The following is an 18,466-nucleotide window of genomic DNA, read 5'->3' on the forward strand; positions in this document are numbered from 1 at the left end:
GAGAAGGATGACTTCAAACCCCGGCAGACGTATAACAGTTGTCTTCTCGGGCGTGACGGCATCTCCTGGCGCCGGAAGGCTCCTGTGCGCATGCGCGGGCTATTCGTTCATGGCGATGTCGGTGAGAGTGAAGCGAGAGAGAGACCCATGGCCGGCCTTGTCCGCTTCCTCGTCCAACGGGGGCCCGGTGAAGGTGAAGGTGAAGCAGGAGCCCGAAGAGGAGGAGGAGGAGGAGCTCCGTATCAAGCAGGAGCCCAAGGTGGAGGCGGAAGAGGAGGACGAGGACGAGCCCGAAGGTGGGGTGGAAGGCAGGCCATCTGCCGGGGAGGCTTGGATGGTGCTTCTCTTGCCTGGAAGAATATAGGAGGCTGGACTGGATGGCCTCTGGGTGCCCTTCGGGGATTTCCCTTCCCATTCTAGGATTTTTAATAATATTTCGTGCATGAAGACAGAATGGGGTTGGACTGGATGGCCTTTAAAGGTCCCTTCCAACTCTAGGATGTTATGTATACAGGCAGTCCTCAAGTTCTGTATGTTTGTTATTCAGTTGAATTTGCATGTAGGTTGGAACAAGGACATTTTTAAGTGCAACTCCAGCCAAAGAGTTGCACACACACTATTTATACCCTGCCTTACTCATTTACTTAGGCGATCCCTCGTTTGCCGAGTAGGATAGTCTTCCAGGATCAGAATTCTTGTGAGTCTGTAGGTGGCTGTGGAGCCCTATTCTTGATCTGCATCTTCTCCCGCAGTGAGGGCATTGGTTTCCAGATGGAAGGCGGTCTCAGTCGGAGTTGGCTTCCTCTTGGCACGCTTCTCTCTTTTACCCTCTATTCGTGCCTCTTCAAATTCTGCAGCACTGCTGGTCACAGCTGTCCTCCAGCTGGAGCGCTCAAGGGCCAGGGCTTCCCAGTTCTCAGTGTCTATGCTAGAGTTTTTGAGGTTGGCTTTGAGCCCATCTTTCAATCTCTTTTCCTGCCCACCAACATTCTTTTTTCCGTTCGGAGTAGAGCAAGAGCTTTGGGAGACGGTGGTCGGGCATCCGGACAACGTGGCCGGTCCAGCGGAGTTGATGGTGGAGGACCATCGCTTCAGTGCTGGTGGTCTCTGCTTCTTCCAGCACGCTGACATTTGTCCGCTTGTCTTCCCAAGAGATTTGCAGGATTTTCCGGAGGCAGCGCTGATGGAATCGTTCCAGGAGTTGCATGGGACGTCTGTAGACAGTCCACGTTTCGTAGGCCTATAGCAGGGTTGGGAGGACAATAGCTTTATAAACAAGCACCTTGGTCTCCCTACAGATGTCCCGGTCCTCAAACACTCTCTGTTTCGTTCAGAAAAATGCTGCACTCGCAGAGCTCAGCTGGTGTTGTATCTTGTGTTCGGAGTAGAGCAACCGCTTTAGGAGACGGTGGTCAGGCATCCGGACAACGTGGTCAGGTCGAGCGAAGTTGATGGCAGAGGACCATCGCTTCAGTGCTGATGGTATTTGCTCCTTCCAGCACGCTGACATTTGTCCACCTGTCCCCTGCCACCATCTCCCCAAAGGGACTCAGGGCGGCTTGCATAAGAACTTGAGGGCCACATGCAGAAAACAGTACATAAGTATAAATACAGTGACAATAAGTATAATCAACAGCACATAAGAATCTCATTGATAAAACTATAAAAATTAAAAATTACTAAACGCAGTGGAACCTGTGGGAAAGCTGGCTATCTGTCACAACAATCAAAGTGCAGGCTAGTACTATCCATGATTCATCACCTTGGCCATGGAATACTCAGGATCTAAGGCCTGTCTGAAGACCCATGTTTTTAGGCTCATCTGGAAGGCCTGAAGAGAGGGGGCTAATCTAATTTCTTTAGGGAGGGTATTCCAGACCCAGGGAGCCACCACTGAGAAGCCCCCCCCCTTGTCCCCACCAACTATGCTCGAAATGGTGGTGGGACCGCTTCAGACTTACTGCAGTCTAACATATTGCATGTTTTCAAACATTTCTCTGTGTTTACTCTTTGGTGCTTTTCATATCTTTCAGTCAAATATGGCCGCTTTGATCCAGAGGACCGACGGAGCCGGCACTGCCCTTATTTGGACACCATCAACAAGTCAGTATCAAGAGGAAAGGTGCAAGGAATGTGAACTAAATGATGTATCCCGATCAGACAAAAAATGTTTAAATATTGAAGACATGAGGAATTGAAAAACTAGCTGGGATAATAATTTAAATATGTATGATGTTCCATATCATATTACAGCACAGCTCATTATTTTAAGGGTATATAGTGAACTGTGTATAAAACCTGGCACGTCAGCATTTTAGTGTATAACTGGAGACCTTTTTTTTGCATTTCAAATAATTTTATTTCATTTTCACATTTTTATACATAAGACTGGGTGAGAGGCTGGGGAAAGTATAATGTTGATTATGGAGTTTTGTTAGTAATTTAGGTCTATCCATAAGTATAATGTATACGTCCAAGAGTGAGGAAGGGGAGGGTATTGTTAAACTTTATTTTTTTTAAGCATTTCCATTCACAATGCCTTTTGTTTAGGAAAAACAAAAATAATTGGTTTCTTTCTTTTTTATTCCATTTGTTTTTCTTGTTGATCTTTCTTCTTATGTTGTCCCATCTTTTTCTTACCTTCTTTTCTGGGCCTAGACCATTAGTATTTCTTCTAGTTATTTTGTCACTTTACTTATACATTATATTTTCTATTTTCCCTTACTTTTAATAATAACATTTTAAAAATATTTCTTAGAGGCAATTTCGTTGTTTAATGTGTTAGTAATGCTAGTATAAATACTCGTTAGCTTGGTCCTGTCAGAAATATTAAATATTAACTAAGTATTTTAATTACAAAAATGTGAATCAAGCACTGAAAGGGTTAAATACATGTAATGACCCAGCAAAAGCTGCAGTTGGATATAAGTAGGTGTGCCTCAGTGTTACTTAGGTGTGCCGTAGTAATAATACTCCGAATTTAGTCATACTCTTCAATGAAATCATGGAAGGAAGTTCCAGACTCCTGGAAGTATTCCGAGATAATTACAATTTCAAAACCAAATAAAGACGAGAGAGATCCCAATGCATATAGACCTATCTCCCTCAGTAATGTGGACTATAAGATCTTTACAAAAATTATAGCAAACAGAATAAGGCAAAAATCCCAAAAATAATCCATGAAGATCAATATGGATTTATTAAAAATAGGAAAATAGCAAACCCTATCAGGATCATTTTAAACACTCTAAATCATGCCACAGTTAATAGATCCAAATTCTTCTTGTGGAGGTAACTTTCCTTCTTTGTTTCTTAATCCTTTTTCAATAAATTTTCTCCATACATCATCAAAATTACAAAGTTTCCATATACCTCTTTTAACTTTTAATATACATGTCAGCTTATCATTTATTGCTAATTTCCATTCTTCTTTATACCACTCCTCTATTTGTATATTTCTTTCTCTTTTCCAATTCCTTGCTATAAGCAGTCTTGCTATTGTTAATAAATTTGTTATCGCATCTTTATCCTCTTTTTTCAATTGTTTATTATTATATAATGATAATAAAGCTATACAGCATTGTTCATAGGTGCTGAGTTCACATATCTGTGGCTCGCCACCAGCATCAGAGAGGCTTCCCATGTCTTCAGCCTCTTTCCCTTCCTATGGATAGCGCAGTGTTGACAACACTCACAAATGCTCTCAAGTGATACTGAATTCTGGGGTCTGGCCATAATGTGTCATATTGTAAGCCACCAAGCGTTCTCATGGGGAGAAAGACGTAGAGATAAAATTTGTAAGAACAACAGCAACGTGGCCCTAATGTGGGAATCTTCTTTTCTAGGAGTGTTCTGGACTTCGACTTTGAGAAGCTCTGTTCCATTTCCCTTTCTCACATCAATGTGTATGCATGTTTGGTCTGTGGAAAGTATTTTCAGGGTGAGTCTGCTCCCTTTTTTGATTTAAAGGGTAATAGAAAAGCATCTTCTGTAATAAATCCTAGGACGTATGTTGAATGTATGTTGAAATAAAGAAGAGAAAACTGATTTAATAAAAAAGAGAAAAAGTTCCTGGGATTATTTTGTGGAACTCAATGACTTGAAGTCTGACCTGTGTCTCTCTCAATGACACTGCCTTGCCTTTCCCCTCCAGGCCGGGGCCTGAAGTCGCACGCTTACATCCACAGTGTCCAATTCAGCCATCACGTCTTTCTCAATCTCCACACCTTGAAGTTTTACTGCCTTCCTGACAACTACGAAATCATTGACTCTTCCCTGGAGGATATCACTGTACGTGGCTTCCTTGCCAAAGGGTTTGGGGATAGTGGGCTGTGCGCAGAAAGCAAAGTAGGCTTATTTCCTTCTTGTTCCATGGTGGGGTGGTGAACCTGGCTTGCCCCCCAGAAAGCGTTAGTCATGCCGCCCTTCCTGAATGGAGGCCCTGATCTTTCAGGTGTTGGAGGTCAGTCTGGAGTGGGAGCGGGGGAATGCTCACCCACCTTCCCTTCTTTCCCTTGACTTTCCTTCCTTTCCAACCTCTCTCCCAGTATGTCCTGAAGCCCACCTTCACCAAGCAGCACATCGCCAACTTGGACAAACAGGCCAAGCTCTCCCGGGCCTACGATGGCACCACCTACCTGCCGGGCATCGTGGGCCTGAACAACATCAAAGCTAATGACTACGCCAATGCCGTTCTCCAGGTACTGTCACATCTTTGCAAATATTGAACACGTTGGTGATGTTCCCTGGTTCTCGGTTGTCGTAAGCGGATGAAAGGAGCCTATTCTCTTATGTTAATAAAGAAAGATACAACAGTTGTAGTTCAGCCTTTGATTGTGCCTGCACCTGATCTCTCTGGACCTGATCTCTTAAAGGATACTGGGGATTTTGAGCCTGTTAGTCAGCCTGTTGACACAAGAGATTCTGGGTCTGCAAGTCAGCAGGAAGGTTAGCAAGAGCATCTAGAGCAGGGGTCCACAAACTTTTTAAACAGAGGACCAGGCCACAGTCCCTCAAACTGTTGGAGGGCTGGATTATAATTTGAAAAAAATATGAATGAATTCCTATGCACACTGCACATATCTTATTTGTCATGCAAAAACACTTAAAAACAATACAATAATTAAAATGAAGAACAATTTTAACAAATATAAACTTATTTGTATTTCAGTGGGAAGTGTGGGCCTGCTTTTGGCTGATGAGATAGTATTGTTGTTGTTGTGCTTTCAAGTAGTTTCAGACTTACGTTGACCCTGAGCGAGGGCGGGGTAAATGACCTTGGAGGGCCATATTCGGCCCTCTGGCCTTAGTTTGAGGACCCTTGATCTAGACTGAAAATGAGTAGTCTCTGTCTGAAGGCCATATTTCGACAGAACTGAGCTCAGAGGATGATAGCGAAAGTCCAGGTGGACAGACTAATGAGCAATTGGATCAGCCATGGGCAAACTTGGGCCCTCCAGGTGTTTTGGACTCATTCCTAACAGCCTCACGCTCCTTACTTTTCCCCCTCTGTTGCTGAGGCTGTTAGGAATGGTGGGAGTTGGAGTCCAAAAAACCTGGAAGGTCCAAATTTGCCCAATGACTGAATTACATAGAAGATGTACATTTTGTCAACATAAAGGGTTGAGGACTGTTAATGATTTTTGTGTTTTGGATTTATTCTGCTCTTGTATTCCTGGTTTTTGGATGCTACTTATGTACCTTGGTTTTTGTGGATTTTCTCTGATTTTTGGACTTTGGTTTCTGATACTGTTTTGCAGAATTGCTTTTTATATATTCTTCAATAAACTGCTTGCTATTTTATCTTGGACTGATGTGGGTGTTAAGTGCAGAGGTGCTTCACAACCTTGGAGTACAATAACAGCATTTATCCATTGAAAAGCCTCTTATGTAGCAGCTGAATTCTCTTGCCAAAAGCTCACCTGAGTCAAAGTGGTGCATCTGCCGGAGACTGGATAGTGGAAAGGGAAGCAATTTTTACTTCCCAGAGTCTGAAATTAGAACCATAGAATAATAGTCAGGAGAGACCCCAAGCCCAACCCCCTTTGACCATGAAGGAGGACATAATTAAAGCCTTCCCTACAGATGGCCATCCACCTTCTGTTTAAAGAAGGAACTTCTATCAAACTCCGAAGCAGAGAGTTACACTTTTGAACAGCTCATCTTAAAGTCAGGAAGTTCTTCCTCATGTTCAGATGGAATCTCCTTTCCTGCATTTGAACCCAGTGTTACTCAGGGATAAGTTGGGGAACTTAAGTTAAACGAAGATAGACTATTTACTTATGCTACAACAGTGGCAAGAATATTACTGACGAAGTTTTGGAAACAGGAAGACATCCCTACCACCGAAGAATGGCTAGGGAAACTAAGAGAAATAAGAAAAATGGACGAACTAACTTTTTTCTTGAAAAAGAATACTGGGAACCCAATAAAGAGGACGGATTGGACTCTATATGAAAGCTATGAAAAGGAAAGAAGTGAATAAGAGGAATATAATGACGTGGACATAATGGAAACATTGAGGACACAAAACCTGATGGAGAGATGGAAGTCAATCTTTATCTTATTTTTTATATTTTTTTCTTTTTATTTTTCTATATATATTTTTTCTTCTTCTTCTTTTTGTATTTTTTTTTTTTTTGGTGGACTTGGGGTTAGGGGGGTGTCTTTTCTATTTTTTCCTACTTTCCTATCTTCTTTTTTTAATATTCTCCCTCTTTCGATGTTATTTTAAAATTTTAAGAAAAACTATTTTTTTAAAAAAGGGATAAGTTGGAGCAGGTTATATACTACACTTGAAGTGCTTTGTAAGCCGCTCTGAGTCCCTTTTGGGAGATGATGGCGGGATATAAATATATATTATTTGTTTATTTCTGTGTTGAATGCATCATAATGATAATTGAACGCATCATAATTCCCTCTGGTGGCAAATATCTGTGTGTTTAGGCACTGTCCAATGTCCCTCCACTACGGAATTATTTTCTGGAAGAAGAGAACTACAAGAACATCAAGCGCCCACCAGGGGACATCATGTTCCTGTTGGTCCAGAGGTTCGGGGAGCTCATGCGGAAGCTGTGGAACCCCCGGAATTTCAAAGCTCATGTTTCGCCGCACGAAATGCTGCAGGCCGTAGTCCTGTGCAGCAAGAAGAACTTCCAGATCACCAAGCAAGGCGGGATTTATTTATTTATTTGTTTGTTTATTTACAGTATTTATATACTGCCTTTCTCACCCCTGGGGGGACTCAAAGCGGGGCATATCCTTTAACGTGGAGTGACCCACTGATGGAGGAGGACATTTCTGCCTGAATGACAGGGCCTGGAGCCTTATTGCTGTTCCTGAGCCAGCCATAGCTACTTTTGGAGGGTGCCTCTTCCTTTCTTGACTACTCTCTCTCTCTCTCTCTTTGCAGGTGATGGGGTGGACTTCCTTTCCTGGTTCTTGAACGCCCTGCACTCTGCTCTCGGTGGGACAAAGAAGAAGAAAAAGAGTAAGTAAGAGACGGCAATGACTCCAGAGTATTTTATATTCAGGTTTTAGTTTTATAACGCCTCCCCCCAAATGTCAAGGTCTATTTCCCCCAAGCTCCATCTGTGTTCCTAGTTGGGCATATGGAATATCTGTGCCAAGTTTGGTCCAGATCCATCATTGTTTGAGTCCAGAGTGCTCTCTGGATGTAGGTGTACCACAACTCCCAAACTCAAGGTCTGCCCACCAAACCCTTCTAGTTTTTTCTGTTGGTCATGGGAGTCTTGTGTGCCACGTTTGGTTCAATTCCATCATTGGTGGAGTTCAGAATGCTCTTTGATTGTAAGTGAGTTGGTTAAAATAAGAGCCCGGTGAAAGAAAGATTGTGATTTTGTTTGATTTTCCTTCTGTGTGTCATGTTTGCAGCCATTGTGACTGATGTGTTCCAGGGCTCCATGCGGATCTTCACCAAGAAGCTGCCACATCCTGACCTGGTGAGTGTAAGGCTGGAGCTACCATGATGCTTGAAAAAAGCCATAGGAAGGCATTCAGGGGTGAAAGGGCATTAGTGTCAGTGGTGTACGGTTGCATGATCCTGTGATTGGCTGCACAAACATCCCCTCATCCTCTCTTTATGGAGCCCTTCCAGTTGGGAGTGCTTCTGTCACATTCTCTCCAACCTTACGACTTCCTCCTCAGCTTCATAGTAGGGAAAGCTCAAGGCCCATGGGTGGAATCTGGCCCTCTGTGTCATTGCATGTGGCCTTCCAGATTCCTGACTACAACTCCTGCATTCAATGTGTTGTTGAAAGCTTTCATGGCCAGAGTCACTGGATTGCTGTAAGTTTTCCATGCTGTCTGGCCATGCTTCAGAAGCATTCTCTCCTGACATTTTGTCCACATCTATGGCAGGCATCCTCAGAGGTTGTGAGGTATATTGGAAACTAATTGAGGGAGTTTTATGTATCTGTGGAATGATGTTCAGGGTGGGAGAAAGAACTGTTGTCCGCTTGAGGCAAATGTGAATGTTGCCATTGGCCACCTTGATTAGCATTGAATAGCCTTGCAGCTTCAAAGCCTGGCTGGTTGCTGCCTGGGGGAATCCTTTGTTAGGAGATTTTAACGGGCTAAGATTGTTTTCTGTCTTAAATTCTCCTGTTTTCTGAGTGTTGTTCTTTATTTACTGTTTTGATTTTAGGGTTTTTTTTAATACTGGTAGCCAGATTTTGTTGTTTTCAAGGTTTCCTCCTTTCTATGAAATTGGAATCATAGAATCATAGAGTTGGAAGAGACCTTATGGGCCATCCAATCCAACCCCCTGCCAAGAAGCAAGAAAATCGCATTCAAAGCACCCCCAACAGATGGCCATCCAGCCTCTGTTTAAAAGTTTCCAAAGGAGGAGCCTCCACCACACCCTGGGGCAGAGAGTTCCACTGCTGAACGGCTCTCACAGTCAGGAAGTTCTTCCTAATGTTTATTTATTTATTTATTTACTATTTTTATACCCTGCCCTTCTCACCCTGAAGGGGACTCAGGGCGGCTTACAATCTACAGCAAAAATTCAACACCGCATCGTTCACATAACAATGAACATACCATATAAAATTATAAAACAATTAAAACAGTAATACAGATTAAAAGCTTAAAATACCACATCATGTTTTTCAGATTTCATAGATTTCCCATAGTTGTTATACAGAATCCTAGGTTAGAATAATATAACAACTAAAAACCTCCCTCACCCTCCCTAGCAAGCAGTCAACTGATTCTCTCCCTCCCTCCTTGACACAACCTACATTCCTGATAAAATATGATCCTATGGATTATCATGAGATAAGGTGGTACAAACTGCTACTGTGCGAAGATATAAGGTTAAGAGTACATGGTGCCAAGATTTTTAAAGCAGTTAACCATACAGTCAAGGGGTGTCAATATTGTGTACTGGGGCTTAACACTTAACAACCTAATTCTGTTATAAATCAAAATAGCAAAGATACAATGAACAGAACCCAATCAGAAGAGCTTGCTGGAGATGTTCCGGCCTCTTCTATAGCAGAGTTCAGATGGAATCTCCTTTCTTGTAGTTTGAAGCCATTGTTCTGTGTCCTAGTCTCCAGGGCAGCAGAAAACAAGCTTGCTCCCTCCTCCCTATGACTTCTTCTCACATATTTATACATAGCTATCATGTCTCCTCTCAGCCTTCTCTTCTTCAGGCTAAACATGCCTAGCTCTTTAAGCTGCTCCTCATAGGGCATGTTCTCCAGACCCTTGATCATTTTAGTCCCCCTCCTCTGGATACATTCCAGCTTGTCAATATCTCTCTTCAAATGTGGAGCCCAGAATTGGACACAGTATTCCAGGTGTGGTCTAACCAAGGCGGAATAGAGGTGTAGCATGACTTCCCGGGATCTAGACACTATGCTCCTATTGATGCAGGCCAAAATCCCATTGGCTCCTCATAGGGCTCGATCTCCAGACCCTTTATCATTTCAGTCACCCTCCTAAAACGATTGTCCATATGCTTGTGGATTTCAGTGGCTCCTCTGTGTAGTCTGATATAATTGTTGTGAGCGTGGTCCAGCATTTCTGTGTTCTCAAATAATATGCTGCGCCCAGGTTGGTTCATCAAGTGCTCTGCTATGGCTGACTTGTTTGGTTGAATTAGTCTTCAGTGCCTTTCATATTCCTTGAGTCGTGCTTGGGCAACGTGTTTGATTATGTCCATGAAAGCCTTTGACAACACATTATGTAAAAGAAATTGTAGTTGGTCCTCTGTATTCATTCTCCATGCATGGATCCATGGCTGTGGCCCTTGATGCAAACGCATGTGGAAACACTGGTCTCAGGGTCTGTTCTCCACCATAAAGGCCTCTCTTTGCTCCCCGCTGTCCCCTCCCAGCCAGCTGAGGAGAAGGAGCAGCTGCTCCAGAACGAGGAATACCAAGAGAAGATGGTGGAGTCCACCTTCATGTACCTGACGCTGGACCTGCCCACGGCCCCCCTCTACAAAGATGAGAAGGAGCAGCTTATCATCCCCCAGGTGCCCCTCTTCAACATCCTGGCCAAGTTCAACGGCATCACTGAGAAGGTACCCTTCCCCCCTCAGCTGTCATGGAGTTTCTCATTCCTCCAAACGGGCTGTAGAGTATGGGATTTGGGAAGAGGAAAGTTACTGTATATACTCGAGTATAAGCTTAGTTTTTCAGCCCCTTTTTTAGGCTGAAAAAGCATATACTCGAGTCAAGGTTATTTATTATTTTACTCTGTTATTAGTATTATTTTTATGTCATGTATTATTTTACTCTATTATTATTAGATTTACAGTATTTTACCCTATTATTATTATTATTACATTTATTATTTTATACTATTTATGATTATTATTACATTTATTATTTTACTTTATTATTATTGCATTTATTATTTTACTCTATTACTACTCTTATTATTGCATTTCCATTATTTTACTTTATTATTATTATATTTATTATTTTACTCTATTATTGTTGAAAGGATACGAAAGTACATTTACACTGAAGATATGTAATGATTTAATCAGAGTTGGGAAGTCTTATCTCAAATTACAGTTTTAGGTAAATATTTCAAAACATTTCACCTCCCGATGCCTCAGTTAATGTAATTTTATTGGTATCTATTTTTATTTTGAAATTTACCTGTAGTGGCTGCATTTCCCACCCTCGGCTTATACTCGAGTCAATATATTTTCCCAGTTTTTTGTGGTAAAATTAGGTGTCTCGGCTTATATTCGGGTCGGCTTATACTTGAGTATATACGGTATATTATTATTATTATTATTTCCTATATTTATTCCCTGCCCTTCTCCCCCCGAAAGGAAAAATCCCTAGCACCCACCTGATGCTGGATCTGGGGCAGTGGGGGTCACTTGTGGTTCATTCATGCTCAGTGGCAATTCTGAGCGATTTGGGTCTTCTTTTTCCCCCATGATGGAAGTTTACCTCCAGGTGTTTCTCTTTGTGTCCTGCAGGAATATAAAACCTACAAAGAGAACTTCCTCAAGCGCTTCCAGCTCACCAAGTTGCCTCCATACCTCATCTTCTGCATCAAGAGGTTCACCAAGAACAACTTCTTTGTGGAGAAAAACCCCACCATTGTCAACTTTCCCATCACGTAGGTGTCCTCTTTCTCTCAGGATTGCCATTCTACACCAGGGCTTGGGTCAGGTTGACCCTTTATTGCTCAGCAAGTGAAGCTGGCATTGTCAGGATTCATCTCAGAGGTTAAGATCTTTTGGGGAGGCCCTGCTCTCGATTCCACCATCCTCGCATGCGTGACTGGTGGTGACAAGAAACAGGCCTTCTCAGTGGTGGCCCCTCGTCTGTGTAACTCTATCCTTAGTGAAATTAGAGCAGCCCCCTCCCTCCTGACCTTCAGGAAAGTTAAAACCTGGTTATAGGACCAAGCTTTCAGACAGCAATGTTTTTAGCGCAATAAGAGAATAAGTAATTGTGAACGGATCAATGGAACAACTACAGATTTGATTTTGGATTCTGTGATTTTAAATTGTGTTGTTTAACGTGTGGGATTTAATATAAATATTATTGTAATATCTTTATGTTTGAACTTTGTTTATGTTCAGATTTCATTCTGTGTTTTATATTTAATATGGTTAAGTTTTTAATTTATAGTTATATGATAATGTAATATAAATACTGTATATAAATAAATAAGTCATCTGTTTTGTGAGGAAAATTGAAACTGCAGTTAACAGGCTGTGGGTAGAGTCTTTGGCCACTAGAGGGCGTATGAGAATTGGGGCTGATACTTTCAGGAGGTTTGAGAGGGAAAACTTTAGAACTGTCTTTTTAGGATTGTGGAAAGAAGGAATAAACCGCCTGTTTCCAGTTTATTGTTTTGGGCTTGATTTTAATTATCAAGCCCAAATTATCATAGGCCAAGTTATATGTCTTGTTTATCACATGTATGTACAGCATTGCATTTTGCCATTATTATGTTGGAGGAGAAAAGCTCTATATGAATGCAGTAAATAAAATAAAAAAATTAATAATTGAGTGCAGACATCTGCCTTCTTGAAGATCACATTGTCAGGGACACTGGCTGCCATAGGCTGTTTGCGGAGAGCCTGTGTTTGCATCCTCTGAGGGCCCACCTTTCCCCTTGCAGGAATGTGGACCTCCGGGAGTATCTCTCTGAGGAAGTGCAGGCCGTGCACAAGAACACCACGTACGACCTCATCGCCAACATTGTGCACGATGGGAAGCCAGCGGAAGGAGCCTACAGGATCCATGTCTTGCACCATGTGAGTTCTTTGGAGGGAACTGCTTCGGGGCCCTGGTTGCCTGCTGGGATTCAAAGGGACTTCTGTGATGGCTCCTGGCTGTCCAGAACACATTCCCTTGTCCTCAGTTACATCTCCTCTAGCCAAGTCCACCTCTTGAGACTTCCCAGGGCTCTCGGCTGCTTTTGGGGCTTAACCCTCACATTACAGCACACTTTAATCTAGATTTGCATCCTAGTCAGGATTTTATTTGGTGCTTTAGTTGTGATTTGAACGCAGCTAGTCTTAACTACAGATGGTTAGCATTTTAAACTGTGTTTTTATTTTATTTTATTTTATTTTATTTTATGTGTTAATAGTGTTCGTTTTTGGGAGGAGAGCAATGTCCAATCTCGATAAAATAGTAAAGAGTAGAGACATCACACTGGCAACAAAGATCCGCCTAGTCAAAGCCGTGGTATTCCCTGTAGTAACCTACAGATGTGAGAGCTGGACCTTAGGGAAGGCCGAGCGAAGGAAGATCGATGCTTTTGAGCTGTGGTGTTGGAGGAAAGTGCTGAGAGTGCCTTGGACCGCGAGAAGATCCAACCAGTCCATCCTCCAGGAAACAAAGCCCGGCTGCTCATTGGAGGGAAGGAGACTAGAGACAAAGTTGAAGTTCTTTGGCCACATCATGAGGAGACAGCAAAGCCCAGAGAAGACAATTATGCTGGAAAGTGGAAGGCAAAAGGAAGAGGGGCCGACCAAGGGCAAGATGGATGGATGGCATCCTTGAAGTGACTGGACTGACCTTGAAGGAGTTGGGGGTGGTGACAGCCGACAGGGAGCTCTGGCGTGGGCTGGTCCATGAGGTCACAAAGAGTCGGAGACGACTGAACGAATGAACAAAAACAACAAGTGTTCGTTTATAACTTTTAGGTGATATTGTTTTTTATACTCATGTACTGCTTATGTTATGTTAAGGGCCCCCTAGTGGCGCAGCGAGTTAAACCACTGAGCTGCTGAATTTGCTGACCGAAAGGTTGGCAGTTTTAATCCGGGGAGCAGGGTGAGCTCCCTCTGTTAGCCCTAGCTTCTGTCAACCTAGCAGTTCGAAAACATGCAAATATGAGTAGATTAATAAATACTGCGTGACCGCATTTCTGTGTACGAACCCACACGATCTCTTTGATCATCTGGAGAGGCCCTGCTCGCGCTCCCGCCTCCTTTTCAGGCACAATTGGTAGGGACGAGGGAGAGAGCCTTCTCGGTGGTGGCCCCCTGACTCTGGAACTCACTTCCCAAGGACATCAGACATGCCCCAACGTTGGCAGTCTTTAGGAGGAGCCTGAAAACATGGTTGTTCCAGTGTGCCTTCCCTGAATAAGGAAAACTCTTAGTAATATGTCCTCAAATGCACTTTAACATTGATTTAAGATTGCCTGTGCGCCCTTATCTTTCTTTGAAAACCCTATCCTAGTTATACCCTACCTTGTTCATATCCAGCATTATTTTTAAATTTTTATTATTACATTTGACCCGGCCATAGGTTTTTAAATGCTTGTATGTTATTGTTATTGTTTATTGTTTATTTTTTGTTTATGAGATTTATTTTAACTGTTTTATTTTGATTATTTTTTTATTTTTTATTATTCGAACTTATATGCCGCCACTCCCCTGGGGCTCGGAGCGGCTTACAAGAATGGCTAAAGTCTAACACAATTTAAAAACAATTTAAAAACAGCAATATTAAAAACCAAAGGCCTGTCGAAACAGGTATGTCTTACATGCCCTGCGGAAAGCTAAGTCCTGCAAGGCACGGACTTCAGGTGGCAGAATATTCCAGAGTGATGGTGCAACCAGACTCTGCATCTGGTTGCTGTTAGACGCAAGGTCTTAACACTGGGAATTTCCAATAGATCTTGGTCCTCAGAACGGAGGGATCTCTGGGGTTGGTAGGGGGTGATGTACTGTGCGCTTAGAGATGGTAGCGGGGTAATAAAGTATTATTATTATTATTATTATTATTATTATTGCTTCTGCAGGAAGGTAATTGCACTCCATGCAGCCATGCTGGCCGCATGATCTTGGAGGTGTCGATGGACAATTCTGGCTTTTTGACTTAGTAATAGACATCAGCACCACCTTCCAAAGTCGGACATGACTAGACTTAATGTCAGAGGAAACCTTTACTGTTCATGTTATATACCACACTTGTAGTGCCAAGTCACTTTTGGGAGATGGTGTCAAGATATTATTATTATTATTATTATTATTATTATTAATAATAATAATAATAATAAGGTAAGGTAAAGGTTTCCCCCTGACATGAAGTCCAGTCGTGTCCGACTCTAGGGTGTGATGCTCATCTCCATTTCTAAGCCGAAAAGCCGGCGTTGCCCGTAGACACCTCCAAGGTCATGTGGCCAGCATGACTGCATGGAACGCCGTTACCTTCCCACCAGAGCGGTACCTATTGATCTACTCACATTTGCATGTTTTCGAACTGCTAGGTTGGCAGAAGCTGGGGCTGACAGCGGAAGCTCACGCCACTCCCTGGATTCGAACCTGCGACCTTTCGGTCAACAAGCTCAGCAGCTCAGGGCTTTAACCCGCTGTGCTACCGGGGGCTCCATAATAATAATAATAATAATAATAATATTTTCCGTCTATGTCATGCTGTTCTTCTTGCTTTTCTCTTAATGTTGCTTTCCCTCTTCTGATTCTGAAAGGGCACAGGCAAATGGTATGAACTGCAGGACTTGCAGGTGACGGACATCCTCCCGCAGATGATCACGCTCTCAGAGGCCTACATTCAGGTGAGTGCTTGGGCTGGTTGGCAGCCTCTCCAGAGGCTGGTCAGTGGGTTTACCTAGCAGTATCTGCCGGAAGCTCCTGAGGCAGAACCTCTCAAAGGAAGATTTGAGCACTTTTTGGCCCATAGTACGAGGGGTATTTTTTAAGTAAGGTCCGTTTTGTTGTAGACACTAGTAGTTCGCGCGCATACTGCAACGAGCGCGTGCATCGTGTACCGGCATGCCTCAGGAACAACTATGCTCAGTTTCCGCTCAGCAGCTAACCTGTACGGTTCTGTTCTGTGCTTTAAAAATGTTTAAGACTATCAACTCACCCTCCGCATGTGAGGTTCGCTCAGTGATACGGTTTTTGTCAGCAAGGAACCTGCCTGCTGCAGAAATTCATCGACAGATTTGTGAAGTGTACGGTGATACTGTTATGAGTGAAAGCAAAGTGCGTAAGTGGGTATGAAATTCAAAGATGGCCGTGACAACGTCCATGATTAGGACCGCTCCGGTCGCCCTTCTTTGATTACAGACGATTTGATTTGATCGCACACTCAAATCTTTGTTTTTTGTGGTCCTCTGTTAGGAGTTTCGAGACCCAACGGGAGCACAGTTTCCTAAACTTTAGGTGTTCAGAAACAATGTTGTAAAGCACTGCTCTCGACACGTCAGGAAATTCGTTTGAGAGACCTGTTATTGTGAAGCGCCTGTTCTCACGAATCCTCACTTCAACTGAAGCCACCAAATTGTCTGTAATCAAAGAAGGGCGACTGGAGCGGTCCTCATCATGGACGTTGTCACGGCCATCTTTGAATTGTCGTACCCACTTACGCACTTTGCTTTCACCCATAATAGTATCACCGTACACTTCACAAATCTGTCGATGAATTTCTGCAGCAGGCAGGTTCCTTGCTGTCAAAAACCGTATCACTGAGTGAACCTCACATGCGGAGGGTGAGTTCATAGTCTTAAACATTTTAAAAGCACAGAACAGAACCGTACAGGTTAGCTACAGAGTGGAAACTGAGCATAGTTGTTCCCGAGGCATGCCGGTACACGATGCATGCGCTCGTTGCAGTATGTGCGCGAATTACTAGTGTCTACAACAAAACAGACCTTACTTAAAAAATACCCCTCGTATATATGCTTAGGATTTGATGGATTCACTTCAGTTGGTGCAGCTTGCGGATGTGGACAAGATCCTTGGAGAAGCGAGGGTGACCACATGCATCCTTGTGTGATGTTAAATAACTGTTTTAATTGTTATGTTTTAATGATGGGATTTTATATGTTGTGCAAGGCATCGAATCATGCATTTGTTGTGAGCTACCCTGAGTCCCTCCCTCCCCGCCCCCAGGGTGAGAAGGGTGGGATATAAATTAAATAAATAAATTAGGGGGCTCACAATCATGATAGAGGGCTTGTCTTGTTTCTGCAGATCTGGAAAAGGCGGGACAACAAGGAAGAGACCAATCAGCAAGGGGCTTAAAGGCGGAACTTTATCCCAAAGGGGACAAGAGGCCCACAGTGGCACCGGTCACCTCTGCATTTTATTGAGGAGCCCAGATACTTCGGATCTCCCTGGGGCTGCTGAGAGGAGTGGGGCCCCCTTTAGAAGTTGCTGCTGGCTCTGTGCCTCCTGCCCCTCCCCCATGGGATGAAGGGGGGCTCCTGACAGAACCCCACTTGAAGGAAGGACGCAGCAAATGGGGGGGGGGGGCTTCTGGGGGAGCGGCCAAGCCCCACTTCGAGAACGAGTCCATCTCAGAAACCTCCTGAGGAAGCGAGAGTTGGAGGAGGGAGGAAGGGGCTAGAAGTCTCTTCCCATGTTTCATTTGATGCTTCTGCTCACATCTCTGTACATTAAAGTGTGTGTGTGTATGGATTTTGTAATCCCATTTTCTCTCTGGGTACTTCCCAAACCACACTTGCGACCAGAATTTGTGTTTGTCACTTAGTAGCCTCCAGTGTCACAGCAGGTTAAAGCACTGAGCTGCTGAACTTGCTGACCGAAAGGTCGCAAGTCCAAATCCAGGGAGTGGGGTGAGCTCCCATTGTTAGGCCCAGCTTCTGTCAGCCTAGCAGTTCAAAAACAAGCTTATCCCTAAGGTCCAGCTCTCACATCCGTAGGTGACTATGGGGAATACCCATAGATAAATAGATAGATAGATAAATAGACTAGTTGTTGACAGTGTGGTGAGTGAATTAGAACCAGACATCCTGAGGAGTGAGGGTGAATGGGTCTTATGAAGAATTGCTAACAACAAGGCAGCAGGAGATGACGGGATCCCAGCTGAACTCTTTAAAATCTTGGAAGATGCAGACGCAGGCTACATTTGATTGCAAATGTGAGTAGATCAATAGGTACCACTCCGGAGGGAAGGCAACAGTGCGCCATGCAGTCATGCCGGCCACATGGCCTAGGAGGTGTCTACGATCAATGCCGACTCTTTGCTTAGAAATGGAGATGGAGATGAAGTGTGAAAAAGACAAAGGCAACTTGATCCACATGTGGTGGAATTGCAGGAAAGTAAAAAATTATTGGCTGCAAATACACAAAAAGATAGAACAAATCCTAAATGTAAAATTCAACCCAAAACCAGAAACATTGCTATTGGGGATAATAGACTCCAAAATAGAAAATAATAAGGATAAGGTATTTTTCTATCTAATATAAGCTGCAAGGATGACTCTAGCCAAAGTTTGGAAAACTAAAGAAATCCCCACAGTGGAGCAGTGGGTGGCGAAAGTAATGGACATAATAAATATGGATACACTGACACAAAGAATCTCACACAACTACACAAAACCTCAAAAAACGGACTGGAAAATATTTCTGGATTTTGTCAGAGAAAGAGATACATCAGGAACCTGTAATTCAAATCCAAGGAAAGTGTTAATATGAAGACGACAATGGAAAGAAGCAAGGACAAGAAATATG

General features: G+C 43.2%; 1 protein-coding gene across 1 annotated transcript; it reads left to right on the forward strand.

The window, feature by feature from the left end:
* Positions 1-17,410, forward strand: USP39 (ubiquitin specific peptidase 39). Its single transcript, XM_067470737.1, has 13 exons — positions 1-296; positions 2,034-2,103; positions 3,846-3,940; positions 4,154-4,290; positions 4,548-4,700; positions 6,946-7,171; positions 7,412-7,489; positions 7,894-7,961; positions 10,367-10,555; positions 11,474-11,616; positions 12,631-12,766; positions 15,457-15,543; positions 16,964-17,410. The coding sequence occupies exons 1-13, from the start codon at positions 8-10 to the stop codon at positions 17,012-17,014; spliced, it is 1,722 nt and encodes a 573-aa protein (XP_067326838.1). The 5' UTR covers positions 1-7; the 3' UTR covers positions 17,015-17,410.
* The last annotated feature ends 1,056 nt before the right edge of the window (positions 17,411-18,466 follow it).

Source organism: Anolis sagrei, chromosome 7 (assembly GCF_037176765.1).
Source record: "Anolis sagrei isolate rAnoSag1 chromosome 7, rAnoSag1.mat, whole genome shotgun sequence".
Taxonomy (NCBI): Eukaryota; Metazoa; Chordata; class Lepidosauria; order Squamata; family Dactyloidae; genus Anolis; species Anolis sagrei.

What these genes read in the sequence shown, in the direction of transcription:
- USP39 (XM_067470737.1), top strand. Translation starts at nt 8, where the DNA reads ATGACTTCAAACCCCGGCAGACGTATAACAGTTGTCTTCTCGGGCGTG. An exon ending in CTGTGGAAAGTATTTTCAGG is followed by an intron (nt 3,941 to 4,153) that starts GTGAGTCTGCTC and finishes TTTCCCCTCCAG; the next exon opens with GCCGGGGCCTGAAGTCGCAC. An exon ending in TCTCAGAGGCCTACATTCAG is followed by an intron (nt 15,544 to 16,963) that starts GTGAGTGCTTGG and finishes TTGTTTCTGCAG; the next exon opens with ATCTGGAAAAGGCGGGACAA.